The sequence below is a fragment of the Mus caroli genome, unplaced genomic scaffold (genome assembly GCF_978045245.1).
Source record: "Mus caroli unplaced genomic scaffold, Mus_caroli_1 scaffold_11, whole genome shotgun sequence".
NCBI classification, from domain to species: domain Eukaryota; kingdom Metazoa; phylum Chordata; class Mammalia; order Rodentia; family Muridae; genus Mus; species Mus caroli.
Window position 1 is genome coordinate 51,562,096 of NW_028227266.1, and position 20,944 is coordinate 51,583,039.

Below are 20,944 nucleotides of genomic sequence, written 5' to 3' on the forward strand. Positions count from 1 at the left end.
CTTCCCGAGTACTGGGATTAAAGGCATTCTCAACCACTGCCCAGTTGATTTTTTTGAAAATTAGGCTAGGATGCATTCACCTTCCCTGTAGGTGGCTGTCCTCACTAGCTCTAGACACATGTCCAAACATCATCCTTCAATTAAAAGGGTTAGTTTCAAATACACATAATTTGAAAATAACGGTTAGATATACAGAGTAATTTTATAGACTTGTCCTAATGCAGAGTACAAACAGCCAGCAGAGAGAAGGTTAACAGGAAACTTCAAATGTGACAACAGCTACTATACCTGGTAACAGATATCTGCCATCAGGTCAATCAGATTTTCCTTGACAGCAATATTACGAGATCCTGAAGAATACTTCCCTCGACTTCCTATATGGCTTATCTCATTCACTAGCAAGTCATATAAGTTGTACAAGATACTTTTCCATTTCATGGATTCGTAAGCACCTGTAACCCAGAAACACAGTATATTTATATTCAAACGCCATCGGCACTGCCAGCTCTCAGAATGACTCACAGTCTTAGGCCACTTCAACATTATGTGCCCAGTCCGAGGTCTACTCAGTACTAATGTCCCTTTGGGCAATATCCTTGAAGACTCACTTCCTGATGGTCTTCACTTCATAGCCAGGTAACTGTGGTTGTTATAAATGTCCTCACATTCTCTTCTAAAACTTTCCCTTTTCTAATGTATGATGTGCCTTAAGAAAGATAACATGCCCTTCTTCCACATGGGACCAGCTTCTGTATAATTTTTATTATTACTCCTTCTTTTATTTGTTTTAATGATTGAATTTTTTATTGGATATTTTCTTTATTTACATTCCAAATGTTCTCCCGTTTCCAGCGCCCCCCGAAACTCCTACCCCATCCTCCCTCCCCTCATTGCTCCTTGTACTAGTACACTTACAATGTTCTCCATTTACAGTGGCTATCTCACCATGCAAGTCACACTTCAGTCAATTTATGCCCCTCTTAAAATGCTGAACTAGAATCTGCAGAGTCTGGTAAACATAATCCTCATGGAAAACTACAGGGTTATTAATTCTCACAAACAAAGTAACATAAAAATATAATATTGAAGGCTAAAACTATGTGAATTTTTCTGACAGTCTCATAACCCTGTCAAATTTTCAATTAACTATAAATATGCAGTTAACTAACAAATTACACCACCTTTTAACCGGCCTCATCTTTATCCAGGTTAGAGTAAGATGAAAGACAAAAACTGAGAAGTCATAATTCTTTTGACTTATATTAGTTTCATGAACGACATAAACCTGAATGTATACACTCAAAGAGCGGATACATATCCCTACTGAAAAAAGAGTGGTACAACAGTTATTCTCCATTCCTGCTGATGTGACCTGATGTGTCAGACCACCTCAACAAAATCATCACTATTACCCAAGATGAACTAGTCTAAAGGCTAGAACAAGCCCAAAGACAATCAAAGACCAGCCACGAGAGAGTTCATCGAGGTCAACTGTCACTCAATCCAGTTTTGATTTTGTTTTGTTTTGTTTTAATTTTTAATATTTTTTATTACGTATTTTCCTCAATTACATTTCCAATGCTATCCCAAAAGTCCCCCATACCCTGCCCCCCACTTCCCTACCCACCCATTCCCATTTTTTGGCCCTGGCGTTCCCCTGTACTGGGGCATATAAAGTTTGTGTGTCCAATGGGCCTCTCTTTCCAGTGATGGCCGACTAGGCCATCTTTCAATATATATGCAGCTAGAGTCAAGAGCTCCAGGGTACTGGTTAGTTCATAATGTTGCACCTACAGGGTTGCAGATCCCTCTAGCTCCTTGGGTACTCTCTCTAGCTCCTCCATTGGGAGCCCTTGTTTTGTTTTTCTAGACAGAGTTAATCTGTAGAGAGCTGACTGTCCTGGAACTCATTTTACAGACCAGGCTGGCCTCGAACTCAGAAGTCTGCCTGTCTCTGCCTCCCAAGTGCTGGGAATAAAGGCATGAGCCAACACTACCTCATTCAATACACGTCTTAAAGAATGAAGAACAGTATTTTGGGTTTAAAAAAGGGGGAGGGGGATGCAAAACAATCAGGGAGCCCAAGAGATTCACCACCAGTGCTTTACTGTTTATTCTGCTCCCAGGAAATGAGCCTTGTGTAAGATCGAGGCACCAGGTTTGGCCAGTCTACCTCACATGGAGATAAACAAGCTCCCGCTTTCTGTAAAGCCCTTGCTCTCCAGCCTACTCTTAGTAGGAAGTGGTGACGGGTGAGTGGCTGCTGCAGGAAATGCCACTAGTTTTCATCTGATACTTTACTGACAATGGAAAGGCGAGTCAGAACTTACTCCCACTGGTTCAGACCCAAGAAAATTCATGAAACCCATCTCAGGACTAGTCACACTTCTAACCAGAGACACTTCATTCCTCTACAGAACACTGATGCCACGCTCAGACAGCTTCTATTTTAATGAAACATATTCAAATCGGAAAAAATTCCCTTTATACCTTCTTCAGGGGCTCTGGCTCCTTGTGGATGATGGATATAAATCTGCAGCTGAATTAGTTCAATAATTACTTCTTTTAAAGAATCATTAAGTCTATGCTGAGTCCAAATATATAGTAAGGTAGGAAGAATTTCATCTCCTACTTCGCACACCTGTTTTCGGAAGTTGACAGCCAGAGTCTTGAGGAAAATGTTAAGGGCTGCTAAGATGTGACTTAAGCCAGGAGAGCTCTTTTCTTGTCTGCAACAGAAGATAAAGTCAACTGGGTGTAACAGGCACATTTGAAAAGAATAAAATCTAATATTCAAACAGAATCATAACCTGGGCTCAAATCTCTCCATAAAAAAAAATAAACAAACAAAAAACCCAACATAACATTTCTAACCATTAAAAAAACCCCACTGATTCTCACTTGGGGCTAAGAAATTTTTCCTGTTAAATCTCTTTGCTACTAAGCCACTGTCTAAAACACACACAATTTATTTAACATAAACTGAATTTTGCCTTACAGATGTGTACCAATGCTTCCAAAATATTTTACCACTTTGTTCTTTTATTATCATATGAGTACACTGCAGCTGTCTTCAGACACACCAGAAGAGGACACCAGATCCCATTACAGATGGTTGTGAGCCACCATGTGATTGCTGGGAATCGAACTGAGGACCTCTGGAAGATCAGTGCTCTTAACCTCAGAGCCATGTCTCCAGGCCCACGCACTACTTTGTTCTCGATATACTACGTCTATCCTTAAAATGGAAAGAATGACATTACTTAAGCAACATCCAGCTTTCCTTGTTATCAGATGAGAAAGACCACAGGGCTCACACTTAAAGGGTGTCACTTAAGTGTTCACACATTAAGAACATTTGGTTCTAAATGATCCTTCAAGAAACTACTGGTTCCATTACGAGTCAGTGGTTCCTTTTGAAAGACACTCCCACCAATGCAGTGAGAAGTCTTGTCTCCAGACTATTCAAAGCATCTGCTGTTTACTTCTAGCAACACGGCTCTTTTAACTTCAGTACCACTTATCTCACTGGGACTTTCCTTGCATGTCTTTGATAGCTAAGGAAGTTGAATGTGTTCATAAATTAATTGATTGCATATTTATTTTTCTTATTTTTTCATGATGCAGACCAAGATGACAATAAACTCAGAATCATGCCATGCAGGGCCTCCAGAGTACTAGGGTTACAGTACATCCATCCAGTCCTGGAGTCACAGAAGTGCATCACGACCCTTTGCCTAGGTTTTTACCTAGGGCATTTAAAAAAAATTTTAAGTAACCTATTTTTTATTATTTGTTGAGAATTTCATACAATGTGCCTTGATCCATCTCCCCAGCAATATGGTTTTTGTTCCCAAGTTTCATAAAGTTGTTATATAATCTGGATGTTAAGTTTTTAGTCAGATCCACAGTATGCAAGAACCTCTCCCATTTGGCAAGGTATCTTTTCACTATTCTCGGTATTTCCTTTCTAGGAAGAAACTACAGTTTATATAAACCCACCTACTTCCTTTTGCTTCTGTTTTGGGGGTTTAGTCCCAAAAGATCACCGCTTTTATCTTACAAAAAATTGAGTGTATATGCACACACATGCACATACGTGTATGCATGAAGAGACCTAAAGGAGGATGTTGGATGGCCCAACTGTTCTCCACATTATTCCCTTGAAACAAGGTCTCTCACTCAACCAGGAGCTTGCCATTGTGGAGTAACAATGGTAGGTAGCAAATCCCAATTATTTTCTGTCTCTATCTTCAACTTCAAGTCAGCGAGGGATCAAAAATTTGCCCAGTTACCCTGGCTATTCTATTTGGCTGCTCAGGAGCCACACCCAGGTCCTCATGCTTACACATCAAGGGTTTGTACCCACTAAGCCGCCTCTTCAGACCCTTGTGTCACTATCTCCAAGTGTTTCATCTGTTCGCTTTCTTCAAGTTTCTAACTTGCAAATCTTTGGTCTGTTTTAAGGGTTTTTTTCGTTTTTTTTTTTTTTTATAGGATAAAAAGCAGAGGTCAAGATGCACACAAAACTGAAATATCACAATGAACCATGACTATCCATAATTATGTATTAATAAAAACTTAGTATTTAGGAAAATAGAAATATCCTGAATAATCACATTATCCATCACAAATTTGAGCAACTGAATACCCACTGTTGAAAAGGTAGTATTATTTAGTCATTAAATCTAAAACATGGTGATGGAAAGAAAATTTAACGTAGTTTGGTACAATATGAAACCAAGTGGTCTGATTACCTGGCATACTGAATAGCCTTGGAAAAAAGATCTAAAAACTTTGAAGGTAATCCATCAGTCTGTGAACAGCATCCTCTGGTGACAGCATGAATTATTCTAGCCACTAAAACTCTATTAATGTCCTGTGATGGCTTGAGATACAGCCTGAAGTACAGTGAAAACAATTCTAAAAATTGAAAAAAGAAAGTATTAGCTAATTATTTTAAATATCAACTATGTTCAACATCACAATTCAACTTAAGTATGCTACAATTCTCCAAGACAAAAGTATTAAAGATAACCTTGAGGTTTTTTTTTTTTTTTTTTTTTGGTTTTTCGAGACAGGGTTTCTCTTTATAGCTCTGGCTGTCCTGGAGCTCACTTTGTAGACCAGGCTGGCCTCGAACTCAGAAATCCGCCTGCCTCTGCCTCCCGAGTGCTGGGATTAAAGGCGTGCACCACCACGCCCAGCTGATAACCTTGAGTTTAATAGAATACATCAATGTTTATTAATGTACTTAAACCTCAAATAAGCTACTTAATGTCTGTCTTCATGCCTATGCTGTTTTAGCTAGGACTAACAAAGTCACTAAGTCTTGGTGTCCTATCAATGGTATTTTTAAAATATGTATAGAAAGTATCACCCTTTATGAATGGCTTCACAGTTCGCTCTGCTTGTATATAACCTAACAAGAGCATGACAGTTTCTTGGATTTTTAGTAAAGGACATAAGGTTATTGCTCAAAAAAAAAAAAAGGAAAGTTTATTCTTCACAGCTGTAACAGCAAGCAGAATACTTCCGTCTTTGCATGAGATCCCCAATCTCAACAGCATCATGAAGAGGGATGGTTCACCCAGATGAAAATAGTAGCCCTTTTATAAATAAGGTTAAAAGCAAAACCATTCTTTGTTTGAAGGAAGTCAATGACTCTCTCAAGTTATTCATTACACAATACACCCTTGAAGAAAGTAGTTTAGATGAAAAACAGTAACAAGATGTAGTAAAATCTATTGAGAATTGTTCCAGACTTAATGAAAAGTAAGCTAGTGGCTTAAGACTTTGTCCCCATTAGAAGACAGAGACAGGGAAGAATATCAACTATCTTTACCTTCCTTTTGAATTGTTCATGTCATGCTTCTGCAAAAGTGGATGAAATTGGCTTAAAATTGGGTATCAAACAAGAGATATGGCCAATACAAATAAATCAAACATTGTAGTGTTAATCATATTGTGTATTAAGAGTTCATAAAACTATATCAATTACGTCAACATGTTTGCAATGTATCAGATAGCCACACGATGGTAAAACTGCTCATGCACACATACTGAAGTGGAAGAATCCTTTTTAACGATTTTCTCTTTTATTGACAGACAAGAAAGAGCAAGGGCCAACACTGCCATTGCTTCTCATTAAAGCACATCAAGCTGCATGTTTCCCGAGGGGAATGGTCCACATTTTCAGAATCCATCATGCTCAAGAGAGGGCATACAGGACAGCACGAGACACCTCAAGGAGTCTCAGAAGAGTAGAATCCTGCTTCTTCACAAAAGGTGCAATGTGTGCACCTCCATGAACAGTAAAACTGCATATGTGAAAAATGTTTGTGGAGTTTAAAAGATAAAATCCCAAATATCATCAAAGGTAAGGTTCTTCAGACACCATATGTGAGCAATTCTGTCACGTGTCAGTGGAGCTGAATGCCATGAAGCATTCAGACCCCTGTTTGCTTTGGTTTAATGCCCTGACTGAAGTGTAGTGCTGGAACGCTACAGAAGCAGGATTGACTCTGGTGAGACCTTAAGCTACACTGCATCACAATGATCCAAGAACTGATACTTTCAATGATTTGGGATTAGGATTTAATAACAACTCTCTCAAGTGTTAAGATAAGGATGCCAGGTGTAAGAAATAATTTTGTATCACAGAACTGAACAGTTTGGAAATAGAAATTTAAAAAAAAATAGTACTTTGAATGTCTAGTAAGTCAATGGGTAAAAGATACTTTAATGCATTTGATTTTCATTCCCTTACTAGTTACCTAGTATCTATCTCTGCCCAACACAGTGAATATTTTTGCACGTTATCCTTCCTCTGACATTTAAAGTATCTACCACAACCCTTTTAACGCAAAACCCTTGCTTTCAACCTCTGTGACATCTCTCTTTTGGTTTCCTCCTTTATTTATGGCTTCAGCTGAGGTGTCGCTGTTCTGTGTACACAATGTAAACAAGCCTGGAGAGAGTGAATGGCATGGTAATTTTTAGCTGACTGTTTTTCTCAGTCACTGGACGGCTAAATATTTGAAAACAGAGCAGTAATCTTTGAAATCTATAATTCCAGTTCTAGTGGTAAACACCTACTATAAGCAATGTGACTTAATACTTTAAAAAAAAAAGATGTATTTATCTATTTAATGTATATGAGTACACGGTAGCTGTACAGGTGGCTGTGAGCCTTCATGTGGTTGTTGGGAATTAAATTTTGGATCTTTGCTCGCTTCAGTCAACCCTGCTCACTCAGTCCCTTCTCACTTTCGCCCAAAGATTTATTTATTATTATAAATAAGTACACTGTAGCTGTCTTCAGACACACCAGAAAAGGGCATCAGATTTCATTATGGGTGGTTGTGAGCCACCATGTGGTTGCTGGGATTTGAACTCAGGACCTTTGGAAGAGCAGTCCAAAGCTTACCCACCGAGCCATCTCGCCAGCTTGTCTTAATACTTTTCAAAGTACATAATAAATGAAAATTAAGAACTGAGCATGGTAGTCCATATTTATAATTCCAGCCTTAACAGATCAATGCAGAGGCTTCCAAGTTGAAGGCCAGAAATATAGCAAGATGTTACTTGAAAAGGAAGAAAATAAAGGCTCTGAAACTACAATGATATAATTTTGTCAATATAATATTAAACTCTGAGTCGTCTGTGGGATATAGACTGCTTTTACTGTTGAAATTTCATCTTATAAGGGGAAAAAAAAAATCACAGGCTTCAAAACATACCTAGCCACTGTTGCTGAGATACTTCACACCAGTATTTTCTCACAGAAAGAATGTCTTTGAGTAGTATGTTGCTACAGTCAGCTCCATAAGTTACACCATTAGATGAATCTTTCACTGTATCCATGACATAATTCAAGAGGTCTTGACATTTTAGCCTGGGTGCTCCTATTTAAAAATAAAACGAAATAGTAAAAATGCATAGATCGTAAAAATAAAGACTCCTTCAGAGTGACAACTTCTTTTTTTTGAGACAGGGTTTCTCTGTATAGCCCTGGCTGTCCTGGAACTCACTTTGTAGACCAGGCTGGCCTCGAACTCAGAAATCCACCTGCCTCTGCCTCCTGAGTGCTGGGATCAAAGGCGTGCGCCACCACACCCGGCTAAGTGCCAACTTCTTTAAACTGGCTGATTCCATTCAGCAAGTTTCTCTTAACTCACTCTCTCATACAACAGGGTAGGCCTTAAGTAAAATTCAACTGTTTGGCCATTTTGTTAATAAAGTTTAACTGGAACACAATCACACTTCTGCATTTAATACTGTAAATGACAAGAAATGAGTATCTGCAATGGATAATATATGACCCAGAAAGTTAAAGAAAAAGAAAACATTTGCTAGATAGCACCATTAAAGATTAAATTTACCAACCTCTAAAAATACAACAAAAATAGATTAATTTTTATACTTAACTCACAATTTGTGGCACTGGAATTAAAAGGATTCTAAGTCACTGAGCATCTTTATGAATAAACTTATTAAAATAATCTTGAATTATTCTATTAGGAATAGCCTAGTTACTCTAAAAAGCAAGATTATTTCCATTACATCTAAACAGAAGACAAATAGCATACATGTAGAAAAGGCTGAAATTTTAACAGCACAATAGATTCTGAAAATTCACTGCTAATAAATGCTCTTCTAAAATGGGTATGTGTATGGGTGTTTTGCTTCACTGCATGCAGTGCCTCAGAAATCAGAAGAAGGCTCCAGATCTTTAAGGACTGAATTTATACATGGTTGAGAGCTCCTATGTGGGTGCTAAGAATTGAATCCAAGTCTTCCGGAAAGGCAGCCAGTGTAATCTCCCCCACCCCTAAATGTATATTTTTAAAGATCACAAAATTACATTTAAAAACAAAATTATGCCAGGAACAGTATCACACACCAGTAATCCAAATAGTCCTTGGTAAAGGCAAGATTCTGGTTAAGGTATCATTCTTGACTATACAGTAAGTAAGTTTAAGACCATCTTGGTGGGGATGGAGCGATGGCTCAGCGGTTAAGAGCACTGACTGTTCTTCCAGAGGTCCTGAGTTCAAATCCCAGCAACCACATGGTGGCTCACAACCATCCATAATGAGATCTGACATCCTCTTCTGGAGTGTCTGAAGACAGCTACAGTGTACACACAAATATATAAATCTTAAAAAATAAAAATGACCATCTTGGACCACAAGGAAACCCTATCTAAAGGAAAGGGAGGGCAGGATTTAAGTTTAAGTTTAGAAGGGTATGTCTGCCTGTAACTCCAGGTAAAGGCTGTAGCCAAGGCTACAGAAATTATAATGTTTATTTTGTAGTTTCCAATTTGTCTTAGGGTTTCTATTCCTGCACAAACATCATGACCAAGAAGCAAGTTGGGGAGGAAAGGGTTTATTCAGCTTACACCCCCAAACCACTGTTCATCACCAAAGGAGGTCAGGACTGGAACTCAAGCAGGTCAGGAAGCGGGAGCTGATACAGAGCAATGGAGGGATGTTCCTTACTGGCTTGCTTTTTATCAGATCATACTGACATCGGAACTAAAAGACCATCGTTTCTTCAGTATTGACTTCATTGTGAAATTGAACTACAGGTAGGATGAAACTCAATACGCATAAGTAAAATGTGTTAGATCAGCATTTTCTTAGTGATGAGACTGGCTACATTCAGGAGGGTCAGCCTATGGTACGTACGCAGTGCTATCACAGTGTAAATAGCAGCTTTCAGTCTTGGCTTATGATTTCAGGCGTGTGACCCGTGACGACACCCACGTCTGCGTGATCCTTTTCTATAGTCCTTGGCTGTCTCTCCCACAGTTCTTGAAATACTTTTTTACATACAGTACTTGTTGTATTGTCAGACTATGGAAAGGAATAATTTACCACAAATGCCCAAGACCAACAATAGACAAGAAATAAGGTTAACTTTAGAAGTATTAAGGTGAAATCTTAATTTCCTATATTCTTTCTCCCAGAACATTCTCTTTCTCTGCCAAACACAATTGTTTTAAAATTTATGTTTTTATTTCCTCAGTCGAGAGTTTTTAATTCTCTCAGTCGAGATTAAAACTCAGTAGCACAGTACTGCCCAGCATGCACAAACCATAGGTTTTGTACCTCCCATTGCAAAAGAACAAACAAAAATAACATTTAAAAAAAAACCAAGTAAATAGAAATCAAAAAATCTGTTTTTTTTTAAGGAGGCTGAGCAATTTATATGCTTGAGAAGCCTTGTGAACCGGGTCTGCACACCTGGTGTCTATTTTCTACTCGCTGTGGTTTAGTAAAGAATCAGGAACATTGGTGTTACTACGTTCCTCCTTAACTATTTCCTGCACCCACTGGTATGTTAATGATTTTCTCCCTTCTACTTTGGATACAGTATTTTTTAAAAGTCTGTTAAAATCCCAACATGTGTTTAAATTTCTACCAACCACTCAGTTCATGTAAACAAACAAACAAACAAACAAAACTGAAGAAGTAAAGCAAAATAATAGTAACTCTAATTTTATTGTATGTTTACTGACACTACAAAATTCAGTTTTTAAAAATTTTTTATTGAAAATGATATTCTTTTCTCATACAATGTAACCTGTTTACAGTTTTTCTTCTTTTTACTCCTCCCAGATCTTCCCCATGCCCCTTTCTCTCCTGATTTTCCTCCTGTCTCTCATTAGAAAAGAACAGGCTTCTATGAGACAACAATCAAACATGACAAAATAAAGTATAAAACAAAAACCATCATATCGAGGCTGGACTAGGTACCCGAAAAGAAGGGGAAAAGCCCAAGAGCAGACACAGGACTTAGAGACTCACCTGTTCACACTCAGGAGTCCCATAAAAACATTAAGCTGAAAGCTAGGATGTATACACAGAGGCCCTGGTGCAGACCCATGTCAACCCTGTGCTTGCTGCTTCTGATTCTATGAGTTCAATTTAAAAGCTATCATCTAAATAAAACAGTACTTTTTACCTATTTAAATGATCTAGTTTTTAACTTTCTTGTAAACTAACATATTGGCACTTTGTGTGTGTGTGTGTGTCTGGGGGGGGGGGGGGGTGTTTCGAGACAGGGTTCTCTGTATAGCCCCAGCTGTCTTTTTAAATGTGATCTCCATGATTAACTAAAGGTTTCTTTTCGCTAGAAGATAAAATTGTAAGCTACAAATTTTTCTGCTCGGCTGGTGTCTTTCACTCAGAAATTACATAGTACAAATTAAGATCTCAATTTTACAAGCCAATAGTACAGTGTTTGAGTGAATACAAAGCTACCACACGAGCCAAATCAAGTACAGAATGTTTTCATGTGGCTTCCTTTTTTTCTCAGAGTATAAAGGGAAGGTTTACAGCTGAGCAAAAATGGAATCTCAGGAGAATGGAGAATTTCTTTAAACCACTGTCCATTAGATCTATTCTAATATATCATTAGTCAACACCTATGTACTTTTACTAACCGTTTACCATCATCTGGATTTTACAATTGCATTTTTATGCATGAATATGCGTGGCTGTGTGCATGGTACTCACAAAGCTGTAAGAGTCAGTTTTCTCCTTCCATCACGTGGGTCCTAGGGACTATAAACTCAAGTTGTCAGGCTTTTACTACTGAGCCATCATGACAGTCCATGAATTTGCCTCATTTTTAACCTAAATCTGCTATCACAGATCTATCTACATCCTTATTTACACAGAATGTACAAAGTCTGAAATCTCTCAACAAATGTTTTTTGTTCTAGCTTTCAGCACTAATGTAAAGGCCATTTCCTTGCAAAAGCTTATGTGGATCCTGCATTTTTGCCTCAAAAATGTCATTCCTGAGGTCAGCAAGGTGGCTCCGCTTTACATTACTTGCAGGCAAGCCTGATCATCTGGGTTCAATCTCCAGGAACCATATGGCAAAAGGAGAAAGCCAACCCCTACAAGATGTCCTTTGACACCCACGAGTACATCATGGCAAATGCACCTACACATATACAAAATAAATAAATGCAGTAAAAAAATATTAAAAAACCACCTTCAAAATATCAAACGTAGGGACTCGAGGTGCTTCTCAGCAGCGGGGAGCTGATCTAGCACATACAAAGCCCAGGTTTAATCCCCAGTACCATGCATCCATCTTCACATACGCACACTTAGTTAACTAAGTTCAGGATGAGAGATATGTGACTTACTGACAAAAAAAAAAAAGACTTAATTTTTATTCAATTTTTTCTTTAGCGGATAGCACAATATTGAGCTAAAACTATGCATTTTGACTACAAGAAGCTAGTGTTATCTCAGAATCAATAAAAGTAAAGAATAAATGCTGGGGTGATAGCTTAGTTGGTAAAGTGCTTACCTTACAAGCATGAGGACCTACATTTGACCTGCCAGACCCTACATAAAAAAGTTGAGCATTGTGGCATGCACTTGTAATCCTAGCACAAAAAAGACAGGACTCAGGGGCTTGTTGGCCAGAAAACTTGGACTATTTAGCAACCTCCAAAACACGAGCAGACCTCCCATTTACCAAAATACCCGTGTGCACCCACCACATATATGCGTGAGCATGCAAATGAATGAATGAATGAATAAGTGCAGAGCCATATTTGCAATCCAGGAACTGAAGAAGATATGAGGCACCAGGATCACATATCTGAGGCCAACCTGGGCTACACTGAAAGACCCTATTTCAAAAAACAAAACTGAAACAAATATGCTGTAGGCTGTACCAACTAGATAATACTACAAGACTGAGTGCCACTCTTTGAGAAATGACAAACTCAAGAACATTAAAGAGAAAGTGAAATTAAAACTATGTCAATGAGCTGAAGCAATTAGGTCGATTTACTTTAGGGAAAGATCACTCAGGAATGCTATGACTATTTTCAAATACATCAAATGATGTCATGTGGAAATAAATACCAGGTTTTCTGTGTATAATTTATGCAGTTAGAGGGGTGGAGATATGGCTTACTGGTTAAAAGCATTTGATACTCTTGCAGAGGATCTGGGTTTGGTTCCCAGCACTCACATATAACTATCCAGTTCCAGAGGGTTCTCCTGACTTCTTCAAGAACTAGAATATGTAGTGTATTTACATACATGCAGACAAAACCACTCATACACATAAATAAGCAAACCTTAAAAAAAAAAAAAAAAGGAGGAGATGGAGAGATGGCTCAACAGTTGAGAGCACTGACTGCTCTTCCAGAGGTCCAGAGTTCAATTCCCAGCAACCATCTGTAATGGGATCTGATGCCCTATTCTGATGTGTTGGAAGACAGTGACAGTGTGCTCACATATATAAACAAATAAATCTTTAAAAGTAATAGAGCAGTAATCAATGAAAGTAAACTTTAAAAAAAACTGTTTTTTACACATTTTCTGATTATTTACTTTGTGTGCACGCACATGCTCACACGTGCACTAAATCAGCCATGCCATGGTGCCTGTATAGGGGTCAGAGGACAACTTGAAAGAGTTGGTTTTCTCCATCATTTCGGTTCTTGGGCTCAAACTGAGGCCGCCAGGCTTGCTGGCAAAGATTCTTTACCTGCCAAGCCATCTCACTGGCCCGACAGCAATTTATACCCTTAAAATTATTCAGCCTCCTTAAGACTGCACTTCTGCTGATGTATAAAAACACGTAGAGGGAATACAAAAATGGGTAACTGAAACATTCATTTTTAATCTTTCCACTTCTGAGATTAAACATTTTATGCTAAATTACTCTAAATTTTGGACCTACTATATGAAAAGCCATATAATGCTAGGAATTTCAAGAAGAACTTAATTTTTATGCTACTGTATTAAGATCAAATTTATGCTACGCTAACTCCTGAAGCATTTGTGTGTAATACATAATGTTGTTTACTTTTTTTTGTTGCTTTGGGTTTTTGGAGACAGGGCTTCTCTGTGTAGCTCTGGCTGTCCTGGAACTCACTCTGTAGACCAGGCTAGGCTACAGATCCACCTGCGTCTGCCTTTTGAGTGCTGGGATTAAACGTGTGCGCCACCACAGCAGTGTGCGCCACCACACGCAGCGTGCGCCATGGCACGCAGCGCGTGCGCCACCGCACGCAGCCAAGGTTACTTACTTCTGTTTGCACATTTGATGAAGTATCTGACCAAACTGCTGATCTCTTGCATCTTCTTCTGTCTGGAGCTCTGTGTGGTGGCTGATACATTTGACTTTGCTGTTCTCAGACTTTCCGTTTCTTTTTGAATGTACTTCTGTAAAAACCTTCAAGGAAAAACAAATCATATCTTCATTAATGCTTATACTTTATCACTTCAAAAACTCCTGTGTATCTTCCCCCAAAACATCTTTTAAACCACACTGTTGTTCCAACCAGACACATGAAACAATCTCTTGTTCAACTTTCCTTACATTATGAGCAGTTTATTATATTTCTAGTCTTTAAATGAAAGCTGCTTATAAAACACTGAAAGCTGGCCAGGAATGGATGCACATCTAGCCTATCTAATCAGCTTGTAAAAACAGATAACAGTAATTGTACACCCACCCACGGGCACTTGATTTTTAACAAAGAAGCCAAAACAAACAAACAAACAAACAAAATAAAAAACAATACAGTAATTATTATACTGCAAGTAAATTAAAAGCTCAAAGAGGAAGCATGTATTTTTCCATGTTATGTACATTTAGAACTTTAAAGAGTTTAGTATCAAATAAGAGATAAATAAACTCAGCAGCTGGTCAGTGGTGGTACATGCCTTTAATCCCATCACTCAAGAGGCAGAGGCAAGCTCTGAGTTCAAGGCCAGCCTAGTTTTATTTTAAGATCCAGAGTTTTAGCATGGTGGTACACACCTTTGGTCCCATCACTGGGAAGGCAGTGAATTAGAGGCCAGTCTGGTCTACAGACTGAGTTTCAAGACAGCCAGGGCTACACAGAGAAACCCTGTCTCAAAATCCCAAGCCCCACCCTGTCCAAAAGTTTATCTGTAGGAATTCTAAGACAATTTAATACTGTATGAGGAATATGAGTACCTTCCTTACCACAGCTGTTTGTTTATTTGTAATGATCTGAACTCATTATCTTCCTCTATCTCCTTCCCCAGAGCCAAGGTTATAGGCGTCATATATACCAATGCACCAGCTCCAGGTTAAATTCTGCATGAATTTAAAATGTTTGGGGGCTATTAGATGGCTCAATGGTCAAGGGTCCTCAACTGCTCTTCCAAAGGACCAGAGTTCACTACCCAGCATCCATGCAGGACAGCTTACAACCTCTATATAACTCTAGTTTAAGGATATCCAATGTCTACAGAAGCACATAAATAAATAAGCCCTTTTTCTTTCCCCAACAAGTCTTACAATATCTGTTTTTAATTATAAATGAACTTATGGTTGAAAATTAAGTTTCAATATAGACACGTATCAACTCTGCCACAAAAAAGTTTTTAAACTTTTTTTTTTTTTTTTTTTTTTGAGACAGGGTTTCTCTGTGTAGCCCTGGCTGTCCTGGAACTCACTTTGTAGACCAGGCTAGCCTCGAACTCAGAAATCCGCCTGCCTCTGCCTCCCAAGTGCTGGGATTAAAGGCATGCGCCACCACCGCCTGGCTAGTATTTTTCTCTTTTTAATTTTTAAAAGTTTTATTGTAAACTGACAATTTATAATTGCATGTGTTTATAGGGTGCAAAATGATGTCATGATCCAGGGTGGAATGATTATACCAAGCTAATGCCAGATACTTATAATCAGCAATAATAAAATGATAAACTGATATTATAACTTACTTTTTTGTTGTTTTGAGATAAGATCTGTTAGCCCTGGCTGTCCTGGAACTTTTGTGGCTCAGGCAGGCCTAGAATTCAAAGATTGGCCCACCTCATCTCCAGAGTGCTACCACCACCCAGCTACTGTAACTTATGTTTAAAACAAATTTGAAACAAATTCTTATAGTAAAAATGAACAGAATCCTCACATTGCTTTTGCTCTATTTGAGACAGAGTTCCCCTATATAGACCAGATAGGACAAGAACTCACTATGAAAGCCAGACTGGCCTGGCCTCCTGCCTCAGCCTCAAGAAAGCAGATGACAGGAATCCTATGATGCCTCTTGTTTTTTAAAAATAATTTATTTATTTACTTTATGTATATGGGTACACTGTAGCTGAACAGATGGTTGTGAGCCTTCATGTGGTTGTTGGAAATTGAATTTTTAGGACCTCTGCTCACTCTGGTCGGCCCCAGTAGCTCATCCCTGCTAGCTCCGGCCCATAGATTTATTTATTTTATACATAAGTACACTGTAGCTGTCTTCAGACATGCCAGAAGAGGGCGTCAGATCTCAATACAGGTGGTTGTGAGCCACCATGTGGTTGCTGGGAATTGAACTCAGGACCTTAGGAAGAGCAGTCAGTGCTCTTACCCTCCGAGCCATCTCGCCAGCACCCTGATGCATCTTTCTTGAAGTTACAGGATATACATCTAAAACATTCTATCGAAGAAATGACATAAACCTTCCAGTGTTATGTATGTTTTTAAAACTTTCAGATAACCACTAAGGGTCAACTTCCGATGTAACACATAATGATATACAGCAAACAAAATTAAAGAGGAAAATGGCATCACAAACCAGAAAAAGAAGGAAAGTAACACAAATTCAAAGAGGATACCTGAAAACAGCATCCCAATTCAGATATTTTCCTTGTTTGGAATCAGAATGCCTATCTAAATGTTGAACTGTTTCAGGATCCTGAATCAGGCGCTTAAATTTATCCACTTCTTTCTGAAAATAAAAAAATATATATATAATGATAATAACATACTATGTTACCTATCACACATTTGTTTCAAGAAAAACTTCACATAACGTATATTACCCTTCGTTCTGTAGCTCTGTCATGCTCTAACTGCCGGCAGCAAATGAGCAGATCATTTAGTGCTAGACTCATGGTTTAAGATTTCAGAACATGCATCCTCACCTGTAAAAGGAAAGAAATATACATAATTTCATTTATTTATTTATTTTTTTGGTGCTAAGGACTGGCTTGGTGCTTAAGCATACTAAACATGTGATGTGCCAGTGAGCTGTGCTTTAGACCTTTACGTAACTATTTTAGACATTAACTATACATTTAAACCTAACTGTACATGCAGAGGCACAATGTGATCAAAGACACAATAATTTTCCTTAACATTTCTATAGGACATTTTCTTAAAGTATATCAAAATTAGGCTCTAATTCTCAAATGTGTGCTTTGCCTAGCATGGTAATGTATTATTTTGAATAAAATGAAACAGTTCAGTATTATCTCTATAAAAGGAAAACATTCGCTGGGCGTGGTGGCGCATGCCTTTAATCCCAGCACTTGGGAGGCAGAGGCAGGCAGATTTCTGAGTTCGAGGCCTGCCTGGTCTACAAAGTGAGTTCCAGGGCAGCCAGGGCTACACAGAGAAACCCTGTCTTGAAAAACCAAAAAACCAAAAAAAAAAAAAAAAAAGAAAAAAGAAAAAAAAAAAAAGGAAAACATTCATTGATAACAGCAAACAATATTTGTTTCACGTGTACAGTGTTTCAGGTTAGGCAGGCTAGAAAATAACTGAACCATACTGACACACAGCCTACCCTCTTGGAGACAATGGTGACAATGATGATGATACAAGTATTAATCCATAGTTCCAAGTTGCAATTTATGCCTCAAAGGAAATCAAAATACAGTAGAAAACAAAAGAAGAGAACAGAGAGTGCCACAGCACATTAGTGTAATGCCAATACCCGTGGGAAGGTAAACAAAGGAGGATAGCAGTTTAAGGTCACCCTCAGTGAGATCAATGCCCCCTCTCCAAATTATAACAGTTTATCATTTAGATAAACTGTCATGAGTATGTATCAAAGGAGAATTAAGTAAACGAAAGATCTGAATGAACTGATGCCAATTACAGGAAGAACTAAAAAAAAAAAGAAAAATAGTGAACATTTCAGTGAAGGAGACTGGAGAAGCCAAAAGGCTTAGGGAACTGAAAGACAGCCAAAACTGTGCTAGCTTGCACAGCACATACACTGAAATTGGAACAACTGTGCAGTGATGATGCATACATTGGTGAAATGTTCCAGGTTACTAACCAAAACAAAAAACAGGCAGTGGTGGTGTGTGCCTTTAATCCCAGCACTCAGGAGGCAGAGGCAGAGAGAATAGCAGAAAGAGGCAGAAAAGGGGGGCAGTGAGGGAGAGGAGAGGGAGGAAGGGAGGGAGGGAAAGAGAGAGAGGCAGGTAGATCTGTTGAATTCAAGGCTAGCCTGGTCTACAGAAAGAGTTCCATCCAGGACAGCCAGGGCAACAGAGAAACCCTGACTCAAAAACAAACAAACCAACCAACCAAAATGGTGGTGGGTGGCAGAACCAAAGCTATGCACCTAGATTAAGAGAGCTATCAAGTGAACAAATGCTGAGACAGGTAACATAACAGGTAACATAGTTCAGCTCCCAACATTCAACTAAAAATGCTTCCTAAGCAACAGCCCCTGAACAGACAAATCAAATCTTCCTTTTGAGGGTTCAGTCAAGTTGATGTATTTTGACAATAATTACATCTCCCCTTCCCAGAAATAACCCCACCTGTGGCATGTTAGTCTTGGCTAGTGGTAAAAAGCACTGGGGCTCAGTCAGGTATGGCAGTACTATATTCCCAGGCCCAGGGGAGGCTCAGGCAGCACAATTGTGAGTTAGGGGCTAGCCTGAGTTGCAAAAGGGTGGGTTCTATGGTCAGGTTGTATTGTTCGGATCCAGGTCCAGTCAATTAACAGTTATCCAACCTGCAACGTGTTGGTTAAACTGGCACCTGTCTTCTGGATGCTAAATGAGAAAATGATACCAGTATCTACTTTAAGGAGTTCTGTTTCCCTCTCCCCCACCACACACATACTCACTTTCTTTCTTTCTCTCTCCCCCACCACACACATACTCACTTTCTTTCTCTCTCTCTCTCTCTCTCTCTCTCTCTCTCTCACACACACACACACACATACAGCAAATATTCAGTATAACTGCCATCCCGTTACTGTCTTCTCGTACGATCGCTTTATAAATCTATTTTGATGACTGGTTTTTTTCTCCTCTTCTTGCTCTCATCCCTTCCTCTGGCTTCAATACACTGGAAACTTGCAAAATCTGTATCAGTCAATAACAAGAGCTCGCTACACTTTGTGCCTTTCCATGCACTTCCTTCTGTCTGAAAGCTTTGCTACCATCTTGCAGAAGAATTTACACCCGGCAAGGTCTAGCAGCAAAGTCGATTCTTTCAGGTTGTTTCCACAGAACCAGTCCTTCCTCAGCTAACACAGTTTTTCCTATCACATTGTCGCTTTGAAAAAGTAGCTGTCTACTTATCTGTGCCAGGTGGCGGGGGTGGGACGGGGGAAAGAGGACAGGTTAAATATTTTCAAAGGCTCTTAGTGACTGCCACTTACCTACTACAAACAACACAGGCAATACAACTGACAATGAGAATACGAGACTGTGATTTCCGGGCCAGTGCTCTTAACTACGAACATGTGCAAACCTGTAGCTTAAATATAAATAAACGCTCTGAGACTAAAGTATGAGATTTTAAAAAAATCTCCTAGATCGACCAGAACCCTTAAGATGACAGATAGGAAAGAGGGACGTGCAGAAGGGAAAGTTCAGGCTCACTCCACCTAGGGTCTGCAGAAAGAGGGAGATGACGGCCGTCCTGCAGAGAAGGGGTAAGAGCCATTCGGAAGCTGAGGAAAGATGGGGTCAGAAGAGAATTTTCCCCTCACAGAAGTTCCCGAGCGTTCGTCCCTCGCTCCTACCGTTGCATTCTGCCTGCCAATGCAAACCCAGGTCGCTTCGCCTTTTCCCGCGTGCACGGATCTAGCAGCTGGTTCTGCACGCACGCCTTCCCACTTCCGGCTCTAAAGCAGCAAGTTGGTATGGCACGGGTGCCCCAAAGGAAGAAGTCGGCATGCGCCGCCGCACGACTGCGCTTGCGCGTAAGCATCACGCGCTCTCCAACTCAAAACACTCGCTCCCCTCAAAACATTCGCCGGGCCTGAGGAAACGCGCCTGCGCAGTGCGCACCAATAGCGATTGCCCTCGCTCCCGCAACTCCGCCCAGGGGCCGACGCTCCCACACCCGGCCACCCGGTCCTCTCTGGCCACAACCCTCCGCAGACGGAAATGACGACGGTTCCGAGGAGAACGGAGGCGGGTTTCATTTCGGCGCCTTTCTGTCTCCCGCGGAAGCGATTGGTTGGTGTGGCACGAAAGAGGCGGGACAAATTGCCGCGGGTTCAGCACCGCCAGTGGAACCGGGAGATGCGGCGGCGCCGGGGCTGTCGCCGTGTTTGCTTTGAGTTGAGTCTCGTCCCTTCAGGCCGCTCCCTGTGCAGCTCGGATCATGCTGTTACCCTCGGATGTAGCCAGGCTGGTATTGGGTAAGCGGCGGCCTGGGAGGGCGGGTGATCGGACCCGGGCTGAGGGGACGGAAAGACCAGGGGCTGGGGGGAGGGCTGCTCGGGGTGGGGAAGCTCTGAGGAGTGGTCTGCTCGCGTCCAAGTTCAGACTAGCGGAGAGGCTCGGTCCCTCGGCGCCTTGGGACATTCGAAGCTCCTCGGTGTAGGGATGTCCCTTCTCCTTGTGCTGCGCGATGGGGGCAGCCGAAGGGAGAAAGAAGCTCAGCGGGGAACACCTGGGGCCTGGATTCCGAGGCACAGCCAGGCCCGCTGGGACACCTGAAGGAGTGTCGTCTGCGTGATGGACGAGGCTGCGTGTCCCCTACCCTTTCCCTTGTCAAGAGCCGGGACTGATAAAGGAAAAAAGGGAGGTGGGGAACCCCGCTTCCCCGGCCGCCCAGCGTTGTGGAAAGACTTTGCGACGCCCTTACCCATAACCCGACCTTAGCACTGGGAATTTGGGACACAGGGAGGTCCCCACACCCCTGCCCACCATAGTGGCTTGAAACG

At 40.4% G+C, this 20,944-nt stretch overlaps 2 protein-coding genes across 3 annotated transcripts in view; one reads left to right on the plus strand and one right to left on the minus strand.

Annotated features, from left to right (window-relative positions):
• The window catches only part of Atm (ATM serine/threonine kinase), a 112,416-nt gene extending 92,450 nt beyond the window's left edge, over positions 1-19,966 (minus strand). Inside the window, exons 1-8 of the mRNA XM_021171910.3 lie at positions 19,793-19,966; positions 16,839-16,940; positions 16,632-16,744; positions 14,081-14,226; positions 7,743-7,907; positions 4,758-4,923; positions 2,491-2,729; positions 289-452 (exon numbers count right to left, since the gene is read on the minus strand). Coding sequence (XP_021027569.1) covers positions 289-452; positions 2,491-2,729; positions 4,758-4,923; positions 7,743-7,907; positions 14,081-14,226; positions 16,632-16,744; positions 16,839-16,910 — 1,065 coding nt within the window. The 5' untranslated portion in view covers positions 16,911-16,940; positions 19,793-19,966. The remainder of the gene's footprint in view (positions 1-288; positions 453-2,490; positions 2,730-4,757; positions 4,924-7,742; positions 7,908-14,080; positions 14,227-16,631; positions 16,745-16,838; positions 16,941-19,792) is intronic.
• A 284-nt stretch (positions 19,967-20,250) lies between these two features.
• The window catches only part of Npat (nuclear protein, coactivator of histone transcription), a 36,780-nt gene continuing 36,086 nt past the window's right edge, over positions 20,251-20,944 (plus strand). For both annotated transcript variants that reach the window (XM_021173279.3, XM_029481670.2), the window contains exon 1: positions 20,251-20,416. In XM_021173279.3, coding sequence (XP_021028938.1) covers positions 20,380-20,416 — 37 coding nt within the window. In that variant the 5' untranslated portion in view covers positions 20,251-20,379. The remainder of the gene's footprint in view (positions 20,417-20,944) is intronic.